Genomic DNA, 21375 nt, shown 5'->3' on the forward strand with positions numbered 1-21375 from the left:
AAACCTACGTAACTTTAACAACATACGAATACAGTGCCGCAAAATCCTGCGATATAGTGAAAAATCTGCGATAAATAATTAAATATAACATTTTTAAAAATCCCATGATACAGTGAGGGCGCAATAAGTGAACCGCAATATAGAGAGGGACTTCTGTATTTACAGTTAAGGAATTCCTATTACTATGACTTTAATCCCTATTTTAGTAAAACTACTTAACTATAAACTCTTAAAAACTGAAAATTGTTTTAGGGATTATTTAAGCAATAGCAAGATATGGAGAAGCTGGAAAGTGGCTCCTTGGCCATTCTGGAAGGAAATGAGGTGATGCCCTAACCTCCTCTACCCAGTAAAGGGATGAGAGTTACTCACTGAAGCCTTCAGTTGGGGAAAGACAGGTTAATCTGGGTGGGGAGCCAGGAGTGCAGGGGACTAGTTCTGAGCATGTAATTCCTGTTACTTTTACCTTGCAAAAAGTCCCTTTTCCTACAGCCTTTTTATAATTAGCAAGTTTCCTTACACAGTTAATAAGAAAATTACAAACACATTTAAAAAAATTACAACCTAAGCATCCATATATGAATTGTCCATAAAATTTAGTGTTTTCCTATTTCAAGAATTTCATCACTAGCTAATTTTTCTTTGACCTAGTTATTTAACACAAAACAAAACAAAACAAAACAAAACAAAACAAAACAGAAACACCTATTGATAAACATATGAAGACTTTTTCCTCTACTTTGATCCATACCTTCAACTGAACTGGAAACTTGCTACAGTCCTTCTGTGAATCAACAGCAGTGAAAGATGGTGAGATGGATCTGATTTTATTATGGCTCTGAGGTTTGGAGGCAGAGATATCTGAAACTGTATCCTTTGAATTTAGTGTCTGCTGTCTCTCCTTTGGCAACTGAGTAACAATTGGACTAGAATGGTCCTTAGGCTGTAAGGAAGACCCAGAATGCACTAAATTCAAACAATGTTCCTGTTTGCTTTTTTTAACAGTGGTTGGGTTAACCACAATAATGGATTCTCCTTTATCATTTGTGTTGTTTTCCTCCTCACTTGAATCATCCAATACAATAATTCTGGATAACTTCTTTTTTGAATGTGCACTCTGTCTCATCTTCATTTGTTTTAGCTTCATCGCACGTCGGGTTTTATATTTTTTACTGCCATTTGCAAAGCAATCTTCAGTTATTAAATTAAAATCAACACACACTTCTTCACTTGATTGGCTCTTGCAAAACTCCTCTTCATCAACACAAAAACTGTCTTCTAAATAGGTTTCATCTTGCTCAGGAATCTACAATAAAAATACAAATAAGAATATTAATGAGCCCTGGCTGGTGTGGCTCAGTGGACTCAGTGCCAACCTGAGAACCAAAGGGTCGCTGGTTTGATTCCCAGTAAGGGCACAGGCCTGGGTTGCAGGCCAGGTCCCCAGTTGGGGGCACATGAGAGGCAACCACACATTGATATTTCTCTCCCTCTCTTTCTCCCTCGCTTCCCCTCTCTCTAAAAATCAGTAAGTAAAAAAAAATTTTTTTTTTAAAGACTATATTACATGCCCTGACTGGTGTGACTGAGCATCATCCACAAACCAAAGGGTCAATGGCTCAACTCCCAGGCAGGGCACATGTCTGGGTAGTGGGCCAGATCCCTGGTTGGGAGCATGCAAGAGGCGGCTGATCAATGTTTCTCTCCCTTTCTCCCTCCCTTCCCCTCTCTCGAAAAATAAATAAACTCCTTTAAAAATATATTACAAATTTCTTTCATAAAATCAGCATATATTTAACATATTCTTTATAGTACATGAGATCTTTATGAATATTTATTTCACTTTATTAATTCAGTCACTTGTTCAACTAACATATACTGAGCATATTCTTTATGGAAAAGGTGAGAACTTTAGGGATTAAAAAATATAATAATTTATCCTCAAGAAATTAACCATCTAGTGAGGGAGCCAAAATAAAAATAAACAGTAATTTATAAACAATGTTATAAGTGCTATGTAATAAAGACAATGGAAGTAGAGAGCTATGAATGACCATATGACCAAGCTGAATATGGCAATTTATAAACAAATAAAAGTAATATAAAAATATCCATAAATGTAAAATCTATAATTTTTAAACATTTTTATGAAAAAATTTTTCAGAAGAAATAACATATAAGAAAAATTTAACTAGTAGATGATGACATTTTATTCACTTCCTTTAAACATTCTCCTAATTAGAAAATAATGTAATGGTATATTCTAATTAACTAAAATTAAAAAAAGACAATTTGATAAAATTAGAACAAAAAAGGGATTTTGAGAATTTATTTAGTCCACTTTCCTGATTCAGTGCAGAAATTACCCTAATTAGCTCTGGTTATCCTGTATTAGAAACAAAACGGAGGTTTCATTAACAGGAACATTCAACATCACTGTCAGGAAATTCTCTACTACATCTCTACAGTTCATACCTGTGAGAAAATGTCTATGTTGTTCTGTTTCTTATGGACCATTTTGTACCGACTGCTTGTCAATGGACTACGCAAAGATTTCATGTAAACAGCTCTCATTTCAGAATCTGTGTAAAGATAAGAATTTCAAACAGCAAAATTATTTAAATGAAAACTAGAAAAGTATTTAACTTTGACCTATTCCAAATTCACATGATTCAAACCATGTAGAATTATTTTACACAAAACTTATTTAATACATAAAAAAATACTTAAAAACAATTATTCAAAATGCAAAGTTAAAAGTTTTGCCTTTGAAAACAGACCATCTAGTTGGGTGATCATGGACAATTTATTTAAGCTCCTTACTTTAGCTATCTCTCTCCTCTGCAAATGAGGATTAGGATAGTGCCTTTTCATGAAAAATAAATGTTATACAAATACCTTAGGACTGTACTTGATTTATAGAAAGTATTCAGTAAAAACCCAGGCTAAAAAAAAATGTTCAGAAACATCAAAAGCCACAAACAACAGTATGTATTTTTCATAATTTTGAGTCAAGCAAAAAACTGAAAAACACATGGTTTTTATTTATGCTTATATTTTTAAGGTTATAATCAGAAAGCATCTATATTTTTTCCATTTTCCTGTTCATTGTGAAGTGATTAAATTAATTGACATTTGTTATTTTGATAAATAACTACTAATTTAATGACTATATAGTCCTTAGTACAAGATAGATAAATTTTTCTTTGAATAATATTTCTCTTATCTTCATTCCATAGCTAGCTTCAACTCTTAGATATCTTCCTGACTTATGCTAAATCCCTACAAACTTAGCGGGACCCTTACTTTCAGTTTACTCTGTAGAAGGACTCACAAAATCAGAGAGCTTTCATAATATTTTTTCATTTATTTCTTAATTTAAAAAAAAATTGTTTGTTTATTTATTTTTAGAGAGAGGGGGAAGGAGAAAGAGAGGGAGAGAAATATCACTGTGTGGTTGCCTCTCACTCACACCCCAACTGGGTACCTGGCGTGCAACCTAGTCATGTGCTCTGACTGGGAATCGAACCAGCGATACTTGCTTTGCAGGCCGACGCTCAATCCACCAAACCACAGCAGCCAGGAATAATTTTTTTTAAAGATATAATATATATACTATAAAATTCATCCTCTTTAGGGTACAATTCCAAATCCACTGTTACAGCAACCACTAATCTACCTGCTATACCTATAGTTTTGACTTTTCCAGAATGTTGTATAAATCAAAATATACAGTATGTAACCTTTTGAATCTGGCTTCTTTCACTAAGCATAATTCATGTGAGATTCATATGCCTATCATGTTTTAAAGTTATAGCAAAGAGTACTTAAGAAATGAAACATGAGCCCTTGCTGGTGTGACTCAGAGAACTGAGCATCGGCCTGTGAACCAAAGTGTCGCTGGTTTGATTCCCAGTCAGGGCACATGCCTGGGCTGCAGGCCGGGTCCCTAGTTGGGGGCACATGAGAAGTAACCACACACTGATGTTTCTTTCCCTTTCTCCTCCCCATCCCCTCTCTAAAAATAAATAAATAATCTAAAAAAAAAAAAAAAGAAACATGAAAAAAAAAATGTGAATTTTGAGGTTAAAAAGAAAACTTTGAAATCCTACTTATTTCAAACATACTGTGTCTAAAATCCAGTTTCAGAGCTCCCTACTCTTTATCCCAACTGCTCCACAGGCAGCCTTCCAATATCAAATAGCAACAATGATGTCCTTCCAGGTGCTTAAGCCCATTCACTCCTCTTTCTCTCTAATCCATCTGAATATCTTGTCAGCTGTACCTATCCAGAATCCAATCTTTGCCACCCTCTCACTGCCACCACCTTGGTAGAAACAAATCACTTGTATTCCTTGATCAGATTACTGCAACAGCCTCCTAAATGGTCTGTTCTTCCCCCTTTGCTCCCCCATAGGCCACTCGCTACACAGAAAGTAGGGTGATACTACTACAGTAGGTCAGGACATGAGCTGGCTGTTCGTCACCTGTCTGATCTCACTTTCTACTACTCCCTCTCCCTCATCAATTCCACATCAAAATGACAACTAAAATATAGTACAACTGTCAGCCAAAACCATCAGAAGTCAAACTGAATGGAAGTCTGAAAACTATGGAATTAAAGAAACCACATCCATCCAGACAGGTAGGAGGGCAGATGTGGAACGGGCTGGTCTCTCACCCATGTGTGCTGGATTAAAAATTCGGGAGGGATATCTCAGGAGCAAGAAGTCCCAGGCTTACACCAGATCCCCCAGCCCAGGGTTCCAGTGCCAGAAGGTAAGTCCCCACAACTTCCGGCTGTAAAAAACAGCAGGGATTGAGTCAGTGGAAGAAACTGCTGGAGCCCCAGGCAGTTCATCTTAAAGAACCCACATACAGATCCACCTAACCAGACTCACTCTCTCTCACCTCCAGCACCAGATAGCAGCTCGAAAGGCACCAGTGGCATACAGGGAGGAACTGTGTCTGGCCTTCAAGGAGACCAGAAGTCACTGCCTCTTTTCTAAACCCTTCCCCCACAGAGCCAGCAAGCTGGTGCCATGTCTGAGACTCCATCAACCTGGCTAACACTGTTTGACCTTCTTTGGAAATCTCCAGAGACTGCCCCACCCAATTTATGGGCCCACCCAAACTGCTTTGTCTGAGTGGCTAATCTTGGCTCAGACTTCACAACTTCCTAAATCCTAACAAAAAAGCAACAGCTGGTCTCAGTGAGCTCTAGGCCTGGTACTACCAGCAGACACCATAGATTCACAGCTTGGCTTCACCTGGGAATCTCCAAGCCCAGCACAAGTAGCAGCCACCTCAGATTGCTTTATAGCTCAGGCAGGGAGGCCCCAAACACAAAACAGGTGGGGGCTGACCTTGGCCTGCACCACCCAGGAAACCCGACGGCCAACACACCCAGTGGACAGCTACAGACCACATAGGGGCACCATCACCCTGCTCCTGCTCAGCTGATCCTCCACAGAGGATGAAGGTTGGTGGTCACTGGTCACAGCCAGGCCTTGTAACTGACTGGCCTGAGTAAATCTCTCCCATTGATCTGCCAACAGCAACCAAGGCTCAACAACAAGAGGACGGTGTACTCAGCCCACACAAAGGGCACACCTTGAATACCCAACTTTGGTGGTAGGGGACGCTATGCCACTGGACCCTACAGTATACCTATTGTATTAGGCCATGCTACCAAGACACTGAGACAAAGCGGTTATACCCAATACACAGAACAAACAGAGGGAGGCTGCCCAATTGAAAAGGCAAAGAAATATAGCCCAGATGCAGAACAGAACAAAATCCCAGAAAAAGAACTAAATGAAATGAGAAAGCCAACCTATCAGAAGATGCAGAGTTCAAAGCACTGGTGATCAGGGCACTCATAGAAATGACTGAGTATGGCCACAAAATAAAGGAAGAAGTGAAGGTTACACGAAGTGAAATAAAGAACAATATACAGGGAAACCAACAATGATGAGAAGGAAGCTGGGATTCAAATCAAAGATTTGGAACAAAAGGAAGAAATAAACATTCACTTGGAATAGAAAGAAGAAACAAGAATCGAAAAAAAAAACAAGAGGAGAATTAGGAACCTCTGGAACAACTTTAAACATGGCAACATACAAATCACAGGGGTGCCAGAGGGAGAAGAGGAAGAGAAAGACATCAAAAACTTAATTTGAAAAAATGAAACTTCCCTAATTTAGAGAAGGAAATAGACATACAAGTCGAGGAAGCACAGAGAATCGCAAACAAGCTAGACCCAAAGAGGACCACAATAAGACACATCATAAGGAAAATGCCAAAGGTTAAAGATAAAGAGAGAAATTTAAAAGCAGCAAAAGAAGAGCACAGAGTTGCCTACAAAGGAGTTCCCATGCCTATGAACTGATTTCTCAAAAGAAACTTTGCAGGCAAGAAGGGACTGGCAAGAAGTATTCAAAGTGATGAAAAGCAAGGGCCTACAACCTAGATTACTCTATCCAGCAAAGCTATCATTTAGAAAGAAAGGGCAAATAAATTGTTTCCTACACAGAGTAAAGCTAAAGGAGTTTATCATCCCCAACCCATTATATTATGAAATGTTAAAGGGACTTATTTAACTAAAAGAAGAGGACTTTCAGCCAAGATGGAGGCATAGACAGACATGCTGCGTCTCCCTCCACAACTAAGAAAGAATACATTTTCCACAAAACCAGAAATAACCAGAAGTTCCAGAAAATAAAGCTACATGGAAGTCCAATGTATGAAGTTATAAACAAGTGGTGCTCATCCATATGGGTAGGAGGAGCAAAGCTGGGGTGGAAAGGTCAAGCTGTGCTGGGGGCAGCAGCTACGGCAACAGCGGTGGGATGGCGGTGAGCACAGACATCTGTATTTACGGGGAGGCGAGAAACTCCTGGGGATCACCCCTTGCTGCAGACCAGACCCATTAGCTCACGATTCCAATGCCAGGGAAGGCAGACCCACATTGCCTCAGACTGTGAGGGCTGGAGGGGGTGGGGACAGAGTAAGAAGCTCCCGGTCTCTCAGCAGAGAGTAAATGGCAAGAATCCACTTTGGACCCCTACCCCGACACACAAAACGCCAAAACATAGAGAGAAGGGCAGCCCGGTAGTGACAAGTGCAAGGGACTGCACCCCCTATAGCATAGGAGGTGTGACAGCCCCGCCCAGGAAGCAAAGGTAAACACAAAATTGTCAGGATGGCAGGGATCATGATAGAGATCCCAATCACACAGCTGACCAGACAGCAAATATATGATTTAATGGACCAGCAAATAGAAAATCTCTCTCAGGCACAATGCAGAGCTTTGGTTATAAGAAAGCTTACAGACCTAATATCAGATCTTAAACAAGACGGGAGGGAAAAAAGGCTAGTCCTGCTGAAATGAATGGAAACACATACAAAACAAGTGGTGAGGGAAGGAAAACCAGGGATCTAATAAAAAAATTGGAACATAGGGAAGGAACCGTCAACCAGTGCAGAAAGAGGAAACAAAAAGTGAGGAAAATGAGGAGGCTCAGATACGTATGGTACAGCTATAAGCGGGCGAACATCCAAATCATAGGGTTGCCAGAAGGTGAAGAAGAACTAAAAATTAAAAACTTAAGTGAAAAAATGGAGCAGAACATCCCTAACTTGGGGAAAGAAACAGAATTACAGGTCCAGGAAGCACAAAGTTCCAAATAAACTGGACCCAGGGAGAACCACACCAAGACACATTATAATCAAAATGTCAAAAATTAAAGAAAAAGAGAGAATCTTAAAAGCAGCAAGAGAGAAGAAGAGAATTACGTACAAAGGGATCCCAATAAGACTATCAACTGATTTCTCAAAAGAAACTCTGCAGGCAAGAAGGGACTGGCAAGAAATATTCAAAGTAATGAAAAGCAAAAATCTACAACCACGATTACTCTATCGAGTGATGCTGTCATTCAGAATAGAAGGGCAGAGAAAGTGCTTCCAGGACAAAGTAAAACTGAAGGAGTTTGTTAGATCCAAACCACTGTTACATGAGATGTTAAAGGGACTGGTTTAGAAGAAAGAGAATCAAAACTATGAATATTAAAATGAAAACTGTATCACAACAACCAACAGCAGAAGCTAGGGAATCGAAACAAAGGCAAACTATGTAGGCAACGAGAGGGGAAAAAGAATTATAGGTATGGGGAACATATTGGGGGGGAGGTCAGCAGGGAGGGGGAAGGGGAAAAAAGGGAGATAGTACAGGAATTAAGAAGCATAGTAGGAGGAAGTGGAGTAGATAGGAAAATGTTGAAAAGAACTATATGCACAACCAATGGGCATGGACTAAGTGGAGGGGACAACTGGAGGGAGAGGGTCACTGGGTGGAGGGGAACAAAGGGAAATGAAATTGAGACAACTGTAACAGCATAATCAATAAAATATATTTTTAAAAAAACTAGAGAAAACCGGAAGTTTCAGAAAATCGAGCTGCATGGAAGTCCAACAAACAAAGATATAAAGAAGAAATACTCATCCAGACAGGTAAGTGGGGTGGAGGTGGGACGTAGAGGACGCGGTGTGCTGGCGGTGGCAGTAGCAGCGGCAGCAGCAGCTGGCCCACGGAAACGCAGTTAAATGTTTTAAAAAGTCAGGAGGGACACCTGGGGAGCACTCCCAGCACCAGACCAGACCGCAAAGTTCACAGTCCCAGCACCGGGGAAAATAAAGACTCACTGCTTCTGACTGTGCAAAGCAGGGGGGTGGGGGGTGGGGGCGGAGGAAGAAACTGCTGGTATCTCAGCAGAGTTTGCTTGTTTAAAGGGCCCCCACAGTCCTAGAACATCCACAGACCCACTCACTCTGGGAACGAAGGCCAGGGCAACAGCTAGAGGTGCCAGTCCCATACAAAGCAGGAGAAGTGCCTGGAAAAAAGGCAAGTGCTGAGCAAGCAACATTGTTCCCTCTCAGACCCCTCCCACACATACAGCGCCACAACATGGTGAAACAGGTTGCCCATACTGACGAATACCTAAGGCTCCGCCCCTTACAACATAACAGGTGCCACAGCTCTACCTAAGACACAGAGCCAAACAAACACAGGGGCCTATCAAGTTGAGGAGACAGAGAAGTATGACCCAAAAAGGGGAACGGATCAAGGTTCCAGTGGGGGAACTAAGCGACGAGGAGATAGCCAACCTAACAGACGCAGAGTTCAAAACACTGGCGATAAAGATGCTCACAGATTTGACAGATATCCTTAAGTATGATGAACCCATACAGGAAGACGTGAAAGCTATGGTAAATGAAACGAAGAAAAATCCACACAAAACCAGTGGTGAAGGGAAGGAAACTGTAGTTCAATTCAATGATTTGGAACATAAAGAAGAAAAAAACATTCACCCAGTACAGAAGGAGGAAACAAGAATTCAAAAAAATGAGGAGAGGCTTGGGAATCTCTGGGACAACTTTAAATGTGCAAGTATCCAAACCATAGCAGTGCCAGAAGGAGAAGAGGAAGAGCAAGAAATTGAAAACTTATGTGAGAAAATAATGGAAGAAAACTCCCCAGATTTGGCAAAGGAAATAGACATACAAGTCCAGGAAGCACAGAGTCCCAAACAAGCTAGACCCAAAAAGGACCACACCAAAACACATCATAATTAAAACGCAAAAGGTGGAAGATAAAGAGAGAATCTTAAAAGCAGCAAAAGAAAAGCAGAGTTACCTACAGAGGTGCCCATAAGACTGTCAGCTGATTTCTCAGAAGAAACATTGCAGGCAAGAAGGGGCTGGCAAGAAGTATTCAAGGTGATGAAAAGCAAGTACCTATAACCAAGACTACTCTATCCAGCAAAGCTATCATTTAGAATGGAAGGGCAGATAAAGTGCTTTCCAGGCAAAGTAAAGCTTAAGGAACTCATCATCATCAAACTATTATTATATGAAATGTCAAAGGGATTTATTTAAGAAAAAGAAGTAAAAAATTATGAACATTAAAGTGACAACAAACTCACAACTATCAACAACTAAATCTAAAAATAAAAACAAAATCCAACTAAGCAAACAAGAATAGTAATAGATTCATAGGTATGGGGATCATTTGGAGGGTTATCAGCTGGGAGGGGAAGGGGAAGAAATGGGGAAATGGTGCTGGAATTAAGAAGCATAATTGGTTGGTACAAAATTGACAAAGGGTGTTATGAATAATATAAGAAAGGGTGAAGCCGAAGAACTTAATATGCACAACTCATGGATGTGAACTAAGGAGGATGGGATTGCTGGAGGGAAGGGGGGTATTGGGAAGAGGGGTGCAAAGGGGGGGAAATTGCGATACTGTAACAACATAATCAATAAAACGTACTTAAAAAAAAATCTGCTCAAGCATTGTTTGGAGAGACTGTTTACCAAGAGCACATATCCCCTCCTCTGCAAATTTGATAAATATAGCTTTGTGTCTCAGCTGGTTTTCACAAACCACATTGCTAAACTCTATCTCCTTCTAGAGTTTAATAAATGTCATCTTCTCAATGAGGTCTACCCCTCAATACCTTAAAGTTATAGCTTCCCCATTATTGATACCCCTAACCCCTGCCAGTCCAAATCCTAACTTACTCAATTTTTTCATTTCCCTATATATTTTTCATCTTAAAAGATACGAAATAGCCCTGGTTGGTGTGGCTCAGGGGGTTGAGTGCCGGCCTATAAACTGAAAGGTTGCAGGTTTGATTCATAGTCAGGGCACATGCCTGAGTTTCGGGCTATGTCCCCACTTGGGGGCATGGGAGAGGCACCAATCAATGTTTCTCCCCCTCTTTCTCCCTCCTTCTTGCTCTCTCTAAAAATAAATAAATAAAAATCTTTAAAATATACTAAACAATTTAGTTATTATGTTTATTGTTTGTGTCCTTCCATTTAAATGTTAAGAGCAGAGATTATTGTGCATTTTGTTCACTGATATGGCTTTCGCAAGAACTTTACATACATAGTACCAAGTACTCAGTAGGGACTAAATGCTTGGGGTTTTTTTTAAAAACATTTTTAGTTATTGATTTTAGAGAGAGGAAGGGAGAAGGAGAGAAATGTTCATTTGTTGTTCACTTATTTATGCATTCATTGGTTGCTTCTTGTATATGCCCTGACTGGTGTTTGAACCCACAAACTTGACAATTGGGATGACGCTCTAATCAACTGAGCTACCTGGCCAGGGCACTAAATACTTGTTAAATAAACATATAAAACTGGCTCAGCCAGGTTGTTCTGGAGAGAAATAATCAAATTAGCAAAAGCCTAAAAACAACCAACTCTAAAATAAATGTTAACAGAATTTGAATGGAATTGACCAAATATTTCACAGATACCAAATTTAATTCCCTTTCAAGTCAAGGTTCTTTGAAAAGTAACTAAAATATTTAACTACAACCACATTAAAATCATAAAAATTAAAAGAAAAAGAAGCATCCTTTACCATTTATGGCCTGTGAAAGTTGAGTCTCATCATTTAAGAAGTCAAGTAATGAGGAATCTTGTTCATTTTCTGACTCATCATTTTCATCTGATGAAACACATTCTGCATCTTCTTGGGAAAGTTCTGCTTGATCATCTAAAAACTTTCTAGCTACAAACTAAGACAAGTTATAGAAAATAAGACAATACTGATGAGAACATCATTTACTTTCCTTAAATAATTGAAAACAGGTCTGGAAAATGGATTTCTTGCCAATGCTTTTTAAGACAAAAAAATAAAAATAGATAACTGCAACAAGACTTGATTAAGTAGCATACCTCTTTAAATTTCTTCTGATAATTCTTACAGGTACAATAAGTTCAAGTCAACATTTCAGCTTGCTGAATGTTATTCTTATTTTTCTTTTAAATAAGCATAAAGTTTCCCAAGTCTTCTGGCTATTTTAATTTTTGCCAGGAAAATGCTACACCACAAAGGGACTAATCAGAAAAAAAGGTGCTGAGAATGCTCTTCCAAGGATTTGAATATTGGATAAAGATAAGAAAAACAGTACCATGATTGTAAAAGCAAATATTCTAAAAATCAGATTTCTGTCTCTATATTTTCTTCAATTTGAATTCAATACACTACTTTCTTCATTTAGTTATTCAAAAGAACACAACACTGCAAGAGACTTTCAAAACACAAAAAGAAACAAAAATATAACACCTTGAGATATTAATTCTGTTTAAAAAGGAAAATTTGGGTAAAAATATTTTTTAATTTTGAGATTTCTTTTTACAAAGAAATTATAGAAAGAAAGCTACTTCTATGTAAAATCTAATATTCCTTAAATAGATAGTATATATACATTACCTATAAATAAAAAGATTGGAAAAAAGTTTACCTTCAGGTGACTCTGTCTCTTTTGAACTTTGGTGCTTCTTTTAGCATTCCTATTACGACCCCTGAAGTCGTCTAGTTGTGGATGTTGTTCAGGAAAATCCTCACTCTCATCACTAGATGATAATTCTAACTATAATAATTCAATAAAATTCTTGCATAAGGAAATATAATTGGATTATTGTATCTACATGTATTTCTCAAAGGTTGTTGCTTTTATTTTCATTTTATAAAATTTTCTTGTTAGATAAATAAAATGCTCTCACAACTCAGAGCCCTGTTACAAATACATAAGAATTGATAAGTCCTAAACTATTAAATTAGGTAATATATGTAATTCTAGTATAGCATTCAAGTCAGTATCACATCAAATGTATTTGATAAAAACTTGTATTTTTTAAAGATTTTAAAAATTTATTTATATTTAGAGAGAGGGGAAGGGAGGGAGAAAGACAGGGAGAGAAACATCAACATGTGGTTGCCTCTCCCACACCCCCAACTGGGGACCTGGTCCTCCGCCCAGGTATGTGCCCTGACTGGGAATCAAACTAGCGACCCTTTGGTTCACAGGCTGGCACTCAATCTACTGAGCCACACCAGCCAGGGCAAAAAGTTGTATTTTTAACTGTTTTCTTTAGCAGATCCTAAAGGGCTTCACAAAATATAATTAAGTCTATAAATATAGGTATCAAAATCAGACCAAATATATGAGTCCTTTCAAACCAAGAAATGGATATAAGAAAAACAAATTTTGATTAGGAGGTCTATCACTGTATCTTTTACAGAATAAAACTGATCAAAAGAATCAAAATAGCCCTGGTTGGTGTGGCTCAGTGGATTGAGTGCTGGCCTGCAAACCAAAAGGTTGCTGGTTTGATTCCCAGTCAGGGCACATACCCTGGATGGAGATGTGCCAGAGGCAACAGGTTGATATAGCTCTCACACATCTATGTTTCTCTCCCTCTTTTTCTCCCTCCCTTCCCAACTCTCTAAAAATTACCATATTTTTCACTCCATAAAACACGCTTTTTTTCCACCAAAAGTGGGGGGAAAATGTGCCTCTTATGGAGCAAATATTGAGTCACAGACTGTGATGTGTATTACCTGACCTGTCAGTGGTGGCAACAGCTCTTAGAAGAGGAAGCGGTGGGCCCACACGAAACCCCTGGGGACACTTAAATGTCCCACTTTACTGCTGAATCTCAGGGTGTCTGGTCAGTATGAAGATAGTGAAGTGATATCAGTGACTGTGAGCAACTGAGCTTCATAAATTCTGACAGTAGCGATGACAAGTTCTTGGGGTTCCCAGAAAAATAGAAGAATACTTGAACTTTAAAGTCTCTTCTCATTTGTTAATGACAGTGATAATGGTTCTTAATACCGCTGTTGACTGCTGTTCACTTTACATGGTTGCTATATTATTTTGTTATAGTTTATTAAATATTTTAGTACACCATTTGGTTCAGAATATTTTTTTCTTGTTTTCCTCTTTTAATCTAGGTGCGTCTTATGGTCAGATGTGTCGTATAGTGCGAAAAATATGGTAATTAATTTTTAAAAAGAATAAAAATAAGTTTATCAAAATAATTTCAATTAAGAGGAATAAAATTTAGTTTAAAATAGATTGATCACATTATCAATATTTTAATTCATTTCTGGTAAGTCAATCAGACATTATAGTTAAGGTAGCAAGTTAAAGTGACTTTTCTTGATTATATGAGTATACAAAGTTAATATGGACTTGATAGGGGAACTCAAGAGTTAAAAGATTTTTAGCTTTAGTTATAGTTAATAGGCTTAGGGGATTAAGGCATATGGAAAGCTCTTGTTCCAAGAAGTGGAATACATGACCTACTAGACTCCAGGACATCAACAAGCAATTCAACTTTGACTGCAACTCTTATCTGATTAACCTTTACAAAACCCTTGACCTACCCTTTTCTTCTCCTTATAAAAAGGTCAGCTTGAGATGAGACGTTGAGACAGTTTATAGGATACGTAACCCTCCATATTCTCAGATCACTGGCATCTGAATAAAGTGCCAGTGATCTGAGATTCTGGTAGTGACAGGCAGCATGAATGCCAACTTTTCCAGTTTCAGACTGATTGCAATTTTAATTAATTTTACACAAATTATCCTAGATTTTTATCAAAGAATTAAAACACACAAGATTTCTCAATCTCAAAATGTAGTTATCAAGCTATAACTTGATATAGCTTGATATCATCAGTCTTAAGATCTGCCTTCTACCCAGACTTCATATTCACAGTCACCAATGCCTGCCTGACACTGACACTTCACTATTACACAAAAACCTCAAACTCAAACATGTTCAACACTGAACTTTTCTCTTTCTTATCTTCTTTAGGTTTGCAATGCATCTGCCAGGCAGCCCAAGCTAAAAACCAGAGTCATATGGGACTCCTCCCTTTCCTCCCTTTAAACCCATCAATAAGGAAATGAAAGAATAAAGCCTTCCAAAAACAGACCCAGATTTTCCTCCAATTTTACTTCTTGGCACTCTTTGTACTTAACATCCAATTAATACAGAGATGCTCTTTCCCGGCTATGTATCATTCATTAAGCTGTCTGCTCTATTGACAGTGCCTTTCCTTCTCCCTTCTCTTGCCTAAGGCCACATATGCTTTAAGATTTAATAAGGTTTTACCTTCGAGAAGCTTGCCAGAACTCCCAAGGTCAAAGGTAAGGGGTTATCTTTTTTATCACTTAAGTTAAAAGACTTATATTGAAATTATCCATTTACTTGTCTTTCTCTCCTAATAGATTGTATGTAACTTAAGATAGTTCCAGGATATAATCTTTATAGTATCTCCAGCATCTTATACAGTAGATATTGTACACAGTAAGTAGGCATTTAATGAACATTTGCTGAATTGCTGATGTTTACTAACAAAAGTAGGGATAGTTCTTAAAACAAGTATAAATTTAAAGTAGAAATTCCAATCACATAGGATTTACTATCTTTAACTATATACCTGTAAGATCAAATGTACCTACATTCACCTATATACATATTATTTTTTGTAATACTTATTGCAAAAGAATTTGAATTACTATGTATTATCTATACATTACCTGTTTACTTACTTTCTTTGGAGGGACCCTACGCTTTTTTACAGCATGAAGTGGGGAATCTATTTCACTATATTTCTGATCCTAGATAAACAGATAAAGGGTAAAAAAATCAAAAGATCTAAGGAGAAAGAAAAAGCCTTTATATGATCATATTATTGTCATTACTGAATGACTTACCTCAGGAGAGTCTAAAATATTTCCTTTTGTTTTTTTACTCTTTCTTCGGAAAATCTCATCACCTTCACTTTCACTGCTTGTTAATTGTTCATCTATAATTGATTTAAAAATAATGAATCTGGTAAATAGATTTAAGATTCTCCAACCACAATTATCTATTTTATTGACAGGTACAATAAGAATTGTTTCTGTCAATTTCAACACTTATTCTTTCTCAGTGAAGATAGCTTTTCAACAGTCTGGCCAAAAACTCAGCATGAGAAGACAGAAAAATTAAATAGTGCCAGTGAGAAAATTAAGAGATGATAACATTTGCTAATAAACATAAATTAGACTCTGGTTCAATTTTACAAATTAACTGAAAAGAGGCCAGAAGAATAAAAACACAATTCTATTAGTCAATGGTTCTAGAATTCATCTCCAAAAATCTATGATAGTCTTCCTACCCTTTGTGTCTTATTCTCTTTCTAGATAAAGTAGTTAAAAAAAGCATGAAAATGCAGGCTATAAAACAATGTATATAAAGAACTTTTGACTTCTGGCCAAGATGGAGGCTTAGACAGATACCCTGGGTCTCCCTCCACAACTAAGAAGGAATACAACTACCTCAAAACTAGAGACAACCATAAGTTCCAGAAAACCAAGCTGCATGGAAGTCCAACAAACAAAGATACAAAGAAGAAATACTCATCCAGACAGGTAGAAAGGAGCAGAAAGGATGCAGTGTGGCAGCGGTGGAGGTGGTGGTGACAGTGGCTGTGGCCAGCCAGCAGAAAGCACAGTCACACAAAAAAAGTAGGAGGGACCTCTGGGGAGTGCCCCCAGCACTAGACCATGCAGCTCACTGTTCCAGCACCAGGAATAATAAAGCCTCATTGCTTCTGACTGTGAAAACCAGTGGGGGTTGAAGCAGAGGAAGAAACTGCTGATCTCACAACAGAGTCCCTTTGTTTAGAGGCCCCAATGGTCCTAGAATGTCCACAAACCCACCTACTCTGGGAACCATGGACAGGGCAACAGCTAGGGAGGCGCCAGTCTGATACAGGAAGCAGATGAAGTGCCTAGAAAAGGTGTGAGTACTGAGCAAGTGGCATTGTTCCTTCTCAGACCCCTTCCCCACATATGGTGACACAACGAGGTGAAACAGGTCGCCCTGTATTGACAAATACCTAAGGCTCTGCCCCTTACAACATAATATGTGTGACAGCTCTACCTAAGACACAGAGGCAAATACAGGAGCCTGTCAAGTTGAGGAGACAAGAGAAATATGGCCTAAAAGAGGGAGCAGATCAAGGTTCCAGGGGGAGAACTAAGTGACAAGAAGATAGCCAACCTAACAGATGCAGAGTTCAAAACACCGGTGATAAAGATGCTCACAGACTTAGCAGATACACTTCAGTACGACAAATGTAGAAGGGAAGCAGTGAAGGCTAGGCTAAGTGAAACGAAGGAAAATCCACATGAAACCAATGGTGAAGGGAAAGAAACTGGGGTTCAAATTAATGAGTTGAAACATAAGAAAGAAATAAACAGTCAACCAGTGCAGAATGAAGAAACAAGAATTGAAAAAAAAAAAAAACGAGGAGAGGCTTAGGAACCTCTGGGACAACTTCAAATGTGCCAACGTCTGAATCATAGGGATGCCAGAAGGAGAAGAGGCAGAGCAAGAAATTGAAAGCTTATGTGAAAAAATAATGAAGGAAAAGTTCCCAAATTTGGTGAAGGAAACAGACATACAAATCCAGGAAGCACAGATAGTCCCAGACAGATAAACCTGAACAAATCCTTTTTTACAATGGAGCACTCTGTAAGAAAGCACTCTTCTAAAAAAGGTAGAGTTAACTGCAGGGCTCAGCTATAATAATCAACTAATTCCAGGAGGCTTTCCCTTTCACTACTTTAGTGGAGTTTTAATGAACTGTTTTTGTATACATATGACAAATGACCTTAAATCCTCTATTTCAATTAGGTGGAATAAAAAAATACTAAATACTCTAATAAATAATTCCTTAATATGTATGTATTCATAATTATATTGTCCTTGGTTAATAGTTAAGTGCAATGCTAAAAAAAGATTTAATGCAAATATGACAGACAAAAAAAATGATTTCATCCAATAACAGACAGTATAAAGGTGTTAAAGCAAATATGGAAAGGCTCACAGGCAACATACACATAGTAAAAACATAAACGTCAGAGTATATCCAAAACTATGCAGGATAATCAATTTTTTAAAAATTAATTTTCACAATTTACTGTAAGCAAGTTTTTATCTTAAACAAAACATTCATAAATCATGCCCTCAATGCTATTGAGAATAGCATAAGAAAAAGATTTACAGAGGAAAATATCATTTTATCCTACAGCTACTTTTCCACAGCCATAAGGAATAAACTCCATAAATGACTTGCTGTAATAATCTACATAAACTAGAGTTCAGTTCTATAACAAGACTTAAAGGACACCTTAATAATTTTAATATCAAGCATCTATTACCTTATTTTCTAGTTTTTCTGTAACTGTGTAGAGTTAGATCTCCTGCAGTCTTGTCTCAATCCTCCAAATAGTCTTATTTCTCAACTATATTACTATATGAAACCCTGTACTTTATTGTATTCCCCCAAAATCTTACACTTTGCTTCTTACACTCATTTTTCCCACAATTATATAACATCTAAATTCTCTCTTTATTATTTTCAACATATTCCTTATTCCCAAGGAGCTAAAATTAAAAAATCTACATTTAAAAATCTAATCCAGTTCAAAATTTTGATATTTTCTGTATCTCCTAAACATTTACTATCTTATTACAGCAGTCCCTCTCTATATCACAATTCACTTATCGCTGCCTCACTGTATTGCAGGATTTTAAAAAATATTATATTATATTAATTATATTAATGTTATATTAATTATAGCGGATTTTTCACTATATCGCGGATTTTGCGGTACTGTATACATATGTTGTTAAAGTTACATAGGTTTAAGTGTAGAATATATTTAAGAACTTAAGAAGTGTTTATAAAAGTGTGGAAAAGGTTAACAAGGAAGTAGGAAAGGTTAATAAGGGACTGGGAATGGTTTATAAGTGTGTGGGAAAGGTTTATAAAGCCTTAAAATATAAATACTAAAATAAATGTAAGATTCCTATTTCGCGAATTTTCACCTATCATGGGGGGGGGGGGTCTAGAACGTAATACCCACAATAAGTGAGGGAATACTGTATTCCTTTAGTAGTTATTTACACATTTTACTGGTAACTTTTCAAGTGTAAATATCACACTATTATTTACTTTACAATCAAGGGTTAAGGTCAAATCTTAACACTTTTATATTTCACAGTGTAATACCTTTCCCATGGCATGCATGCCATAAATATACATGTAGATAAAATAAAAATAAATCTTGTATCCAGTAAGCATCAACTTAAGAAATATCTAATACATCAATTATCTAAATTCAATGCACCATATGCTAAGAAATTACATTTTGCAGTTACAGAAGTTGATACAGAGTAATTACTCTAGAAAAATTTGTTTTATAAAGATAAACTCTTACCTCCAACAGAATGACAGGATTGACGTAGATTGATTTGTTTCCCATTTTTAGCCTTTTCTATAGTAAGACCTGAATCATCAAAAGTTGAATTCAATGTTTCTTTTAAACTTTGTAGATTTACCTCTCCCTTATTAGAATCTAGCATCATAGGCATTTCTTTTATCTTTTTAGAGTTCAACGTGCTTGATTCAGAAAGTGGTGTACTCATAACTTTTTCCCCTACTGGCAAAGAAAAATGAGAATAACCAGGAGACATGAATTGTTTATTTTTTGCTGTACTCAATGGAAAATGTGCAGAAGTTGGACTCTGCTTATTTTCATTTGATGAGATAGCAATGGTTCTACTCATAGAACTATCAACATGATCTCTTGAAATTACTGCTTGATTTGACACATAATTTGCATCACTTATCTCCTTGATATCTAAGCACCTTCCAGATAGGTCGTCTAATTTTTTTTTCTTATTTGTATGTGATGCATGTTCTAATATTTCATCATCAGAATCTGGAATACAAAATCCTAAATCAAAGGTAACAGAAAATAAATCCTTAGAGCAGTCATGAACATATTCATTACTCTTCAGTTTTTCCTTATGTACACCTGTCAAATCTTCATGAGATTTCCAACTATTAGAATCACAGATAATTTGATCTTGTGGTTCAGAATTATTGTCTAACAAAAGTTCATCAGAAATTAAGAACTGAGACACCAGTGCCATTTTGTTTATACAAGTTTTGTCTGACACATATAAAGATTTGCACTCATTATTCAAGGGAGAAAGGCTCATATCATTAAACTCTGTATCTTCAAATAGTTGTAAACTCTCATTCTGATCAGTGAGTAATATGGGGAGCCCATTGCTATCAACACCATGATTGTTTTCTTCAACAAAATACTTTGGAGGGCCTATGTTGATTTGAGTATGATTGTTGGATAGTGAATTTTCATTTTTAACATCTTTATGTACTTTATCTTCATAGTCACAGAAGCTTGGCTCATCAAAAATCTTATCATTAGTTGTCCTACAAAGGCAACTTTTTTCAGAAGGATAATTAATAAATTTAGGTGAATTCAATTCTGAGTTCTGTCGAGAACTTATAGGTGAATGAGACATCAAACAGGTATATCTATTGTCTTGTAAATCTTCTGTGTAAGGTAGGTAAAGCAAATTTTCAAGTGCAGAACCCTTAGTAATTTCATGTTCTAAATTTAAGAGTCCACTGAGAGATGGAGGAGAATGAGATAAAAATCTCTCTACGTTAACTAGCACCTCTTTTGTTGGTGAATAACAATTATAAAACTGGTCATCTGCTCTAGCTATAGCAAACTCTTCCTCAAATGAAAGAAATAAGCTAGATAAAACAGATTTCTCATCACTGAAACTGTTATAACCAGAATCTAAAAAATGTCCAGCAAATGAACTAGTAGATTTATTTGTAACCTGCCATTCTGTTAATGATCTAAATGGCTGATTGACAACATTTTCATTGACAGCACATGGGGGAGCAACTTCATCTGTATCTGATGCCCTTTCATCATTTAGGTCTACCTGAAAACTATTTTCACCTGTAGAATTGCCATCAGGATCTAAAGAATCCATAATAATATCATTATTTTCTTTTTTAGGCTGATCTTTTTTAAGTTTTTTAGAAGCTTTTCTTTTTAGAGAAACAATTTTACTAGGTTTGATACGAGTTTGTTGAAAAATTTCAGCACATTCTTCATCAGATTCTGCCATTGAGAATACACTGCCTTCATTTACATTCTTCATAAATGAAGATTTCTTGTTACTAGTAAAGGTGCCATTGGCAAGATTATTTTTGTTCCTGTGAGCACTACATGTTGAACTAACATCTTCCATTTGTAAATAAGATTTAATTTTCAATTCATAGCTGCATTCTCCCTATAAAGAAAGAAATGAAAAAGTCACAAGAAAACAAAACAGGCAATTCTAAGAGATGAGTTTTACTCTATGTTGAAATATTTTCCAAACAATATTACATTATTCAAATGATTTTTATACCTTAAAAATTATAATAAATCAAATAAAATTATAAATGACACTACTATGAAATTATCATAAATTTCTTTAATCAGTTAATATTTTTGTATCCCCAATACTTAATACAAGACCCATAATAACCATTTGTAGAAAGAACAAATTTAATGAATGCATAAAATAAGGTTATAAACACTAAGTTTTCTCACTTCTAACATTCAACTGAAA

General features: G+C 36.9%; 1 protein-coding gene across 1 annotated transcript in view; it reads right to left on the minus strand.

The window, feature by feature from the left end:
- FANCM (FA complementation group M) overlaps positions 1-21375 on the minus strand; it is a 76289-nt gene that overhangs the window by 8175 nt on the left and 46739 nt on the right. The window contains exons 14-20 of the mRNA XM_090271831.1: positions 19149-21051; positions 15591-15682; positions 15426-15494; positions 12321-12449; positions 11435-11591; positions 2476-2582; positions 752-1306 (exon numbers count right to left, since the gene is read on the minus strand). Coding sequence (XP_090127957.1) covers positions 752-1306; positions 2476-2582; positions 11435-11591; positions 12321-12449; positions 15426-15494; positions 15591-15682; positions 19149-21051 — 3012 coding nt within the window. The remainder of the gene's footprint in view (positions 1-751; positions 1307-2475; positions 2583-11434; positions 11592-12320; positions 12450-15425; positions 15495-15590; positions 15683-19148; positions 21052-21375) is intronic.

The sequence above is a fragment of the Furipterus horrens genome, unplaced genomic scaffold (assembly GCF_987537825.1).
Source record: "Furipterus horrens unplaced genomic scaffold, mFurHor1.1.pri manual_scaffold_3, whole genome shotgun sequence".
Lineage (NCBI taxonomy): Eukaryota > Metazoa > Chordata > Mammalia > Chiroptera > Furipteridae > Furipterus > Furipterus horrens.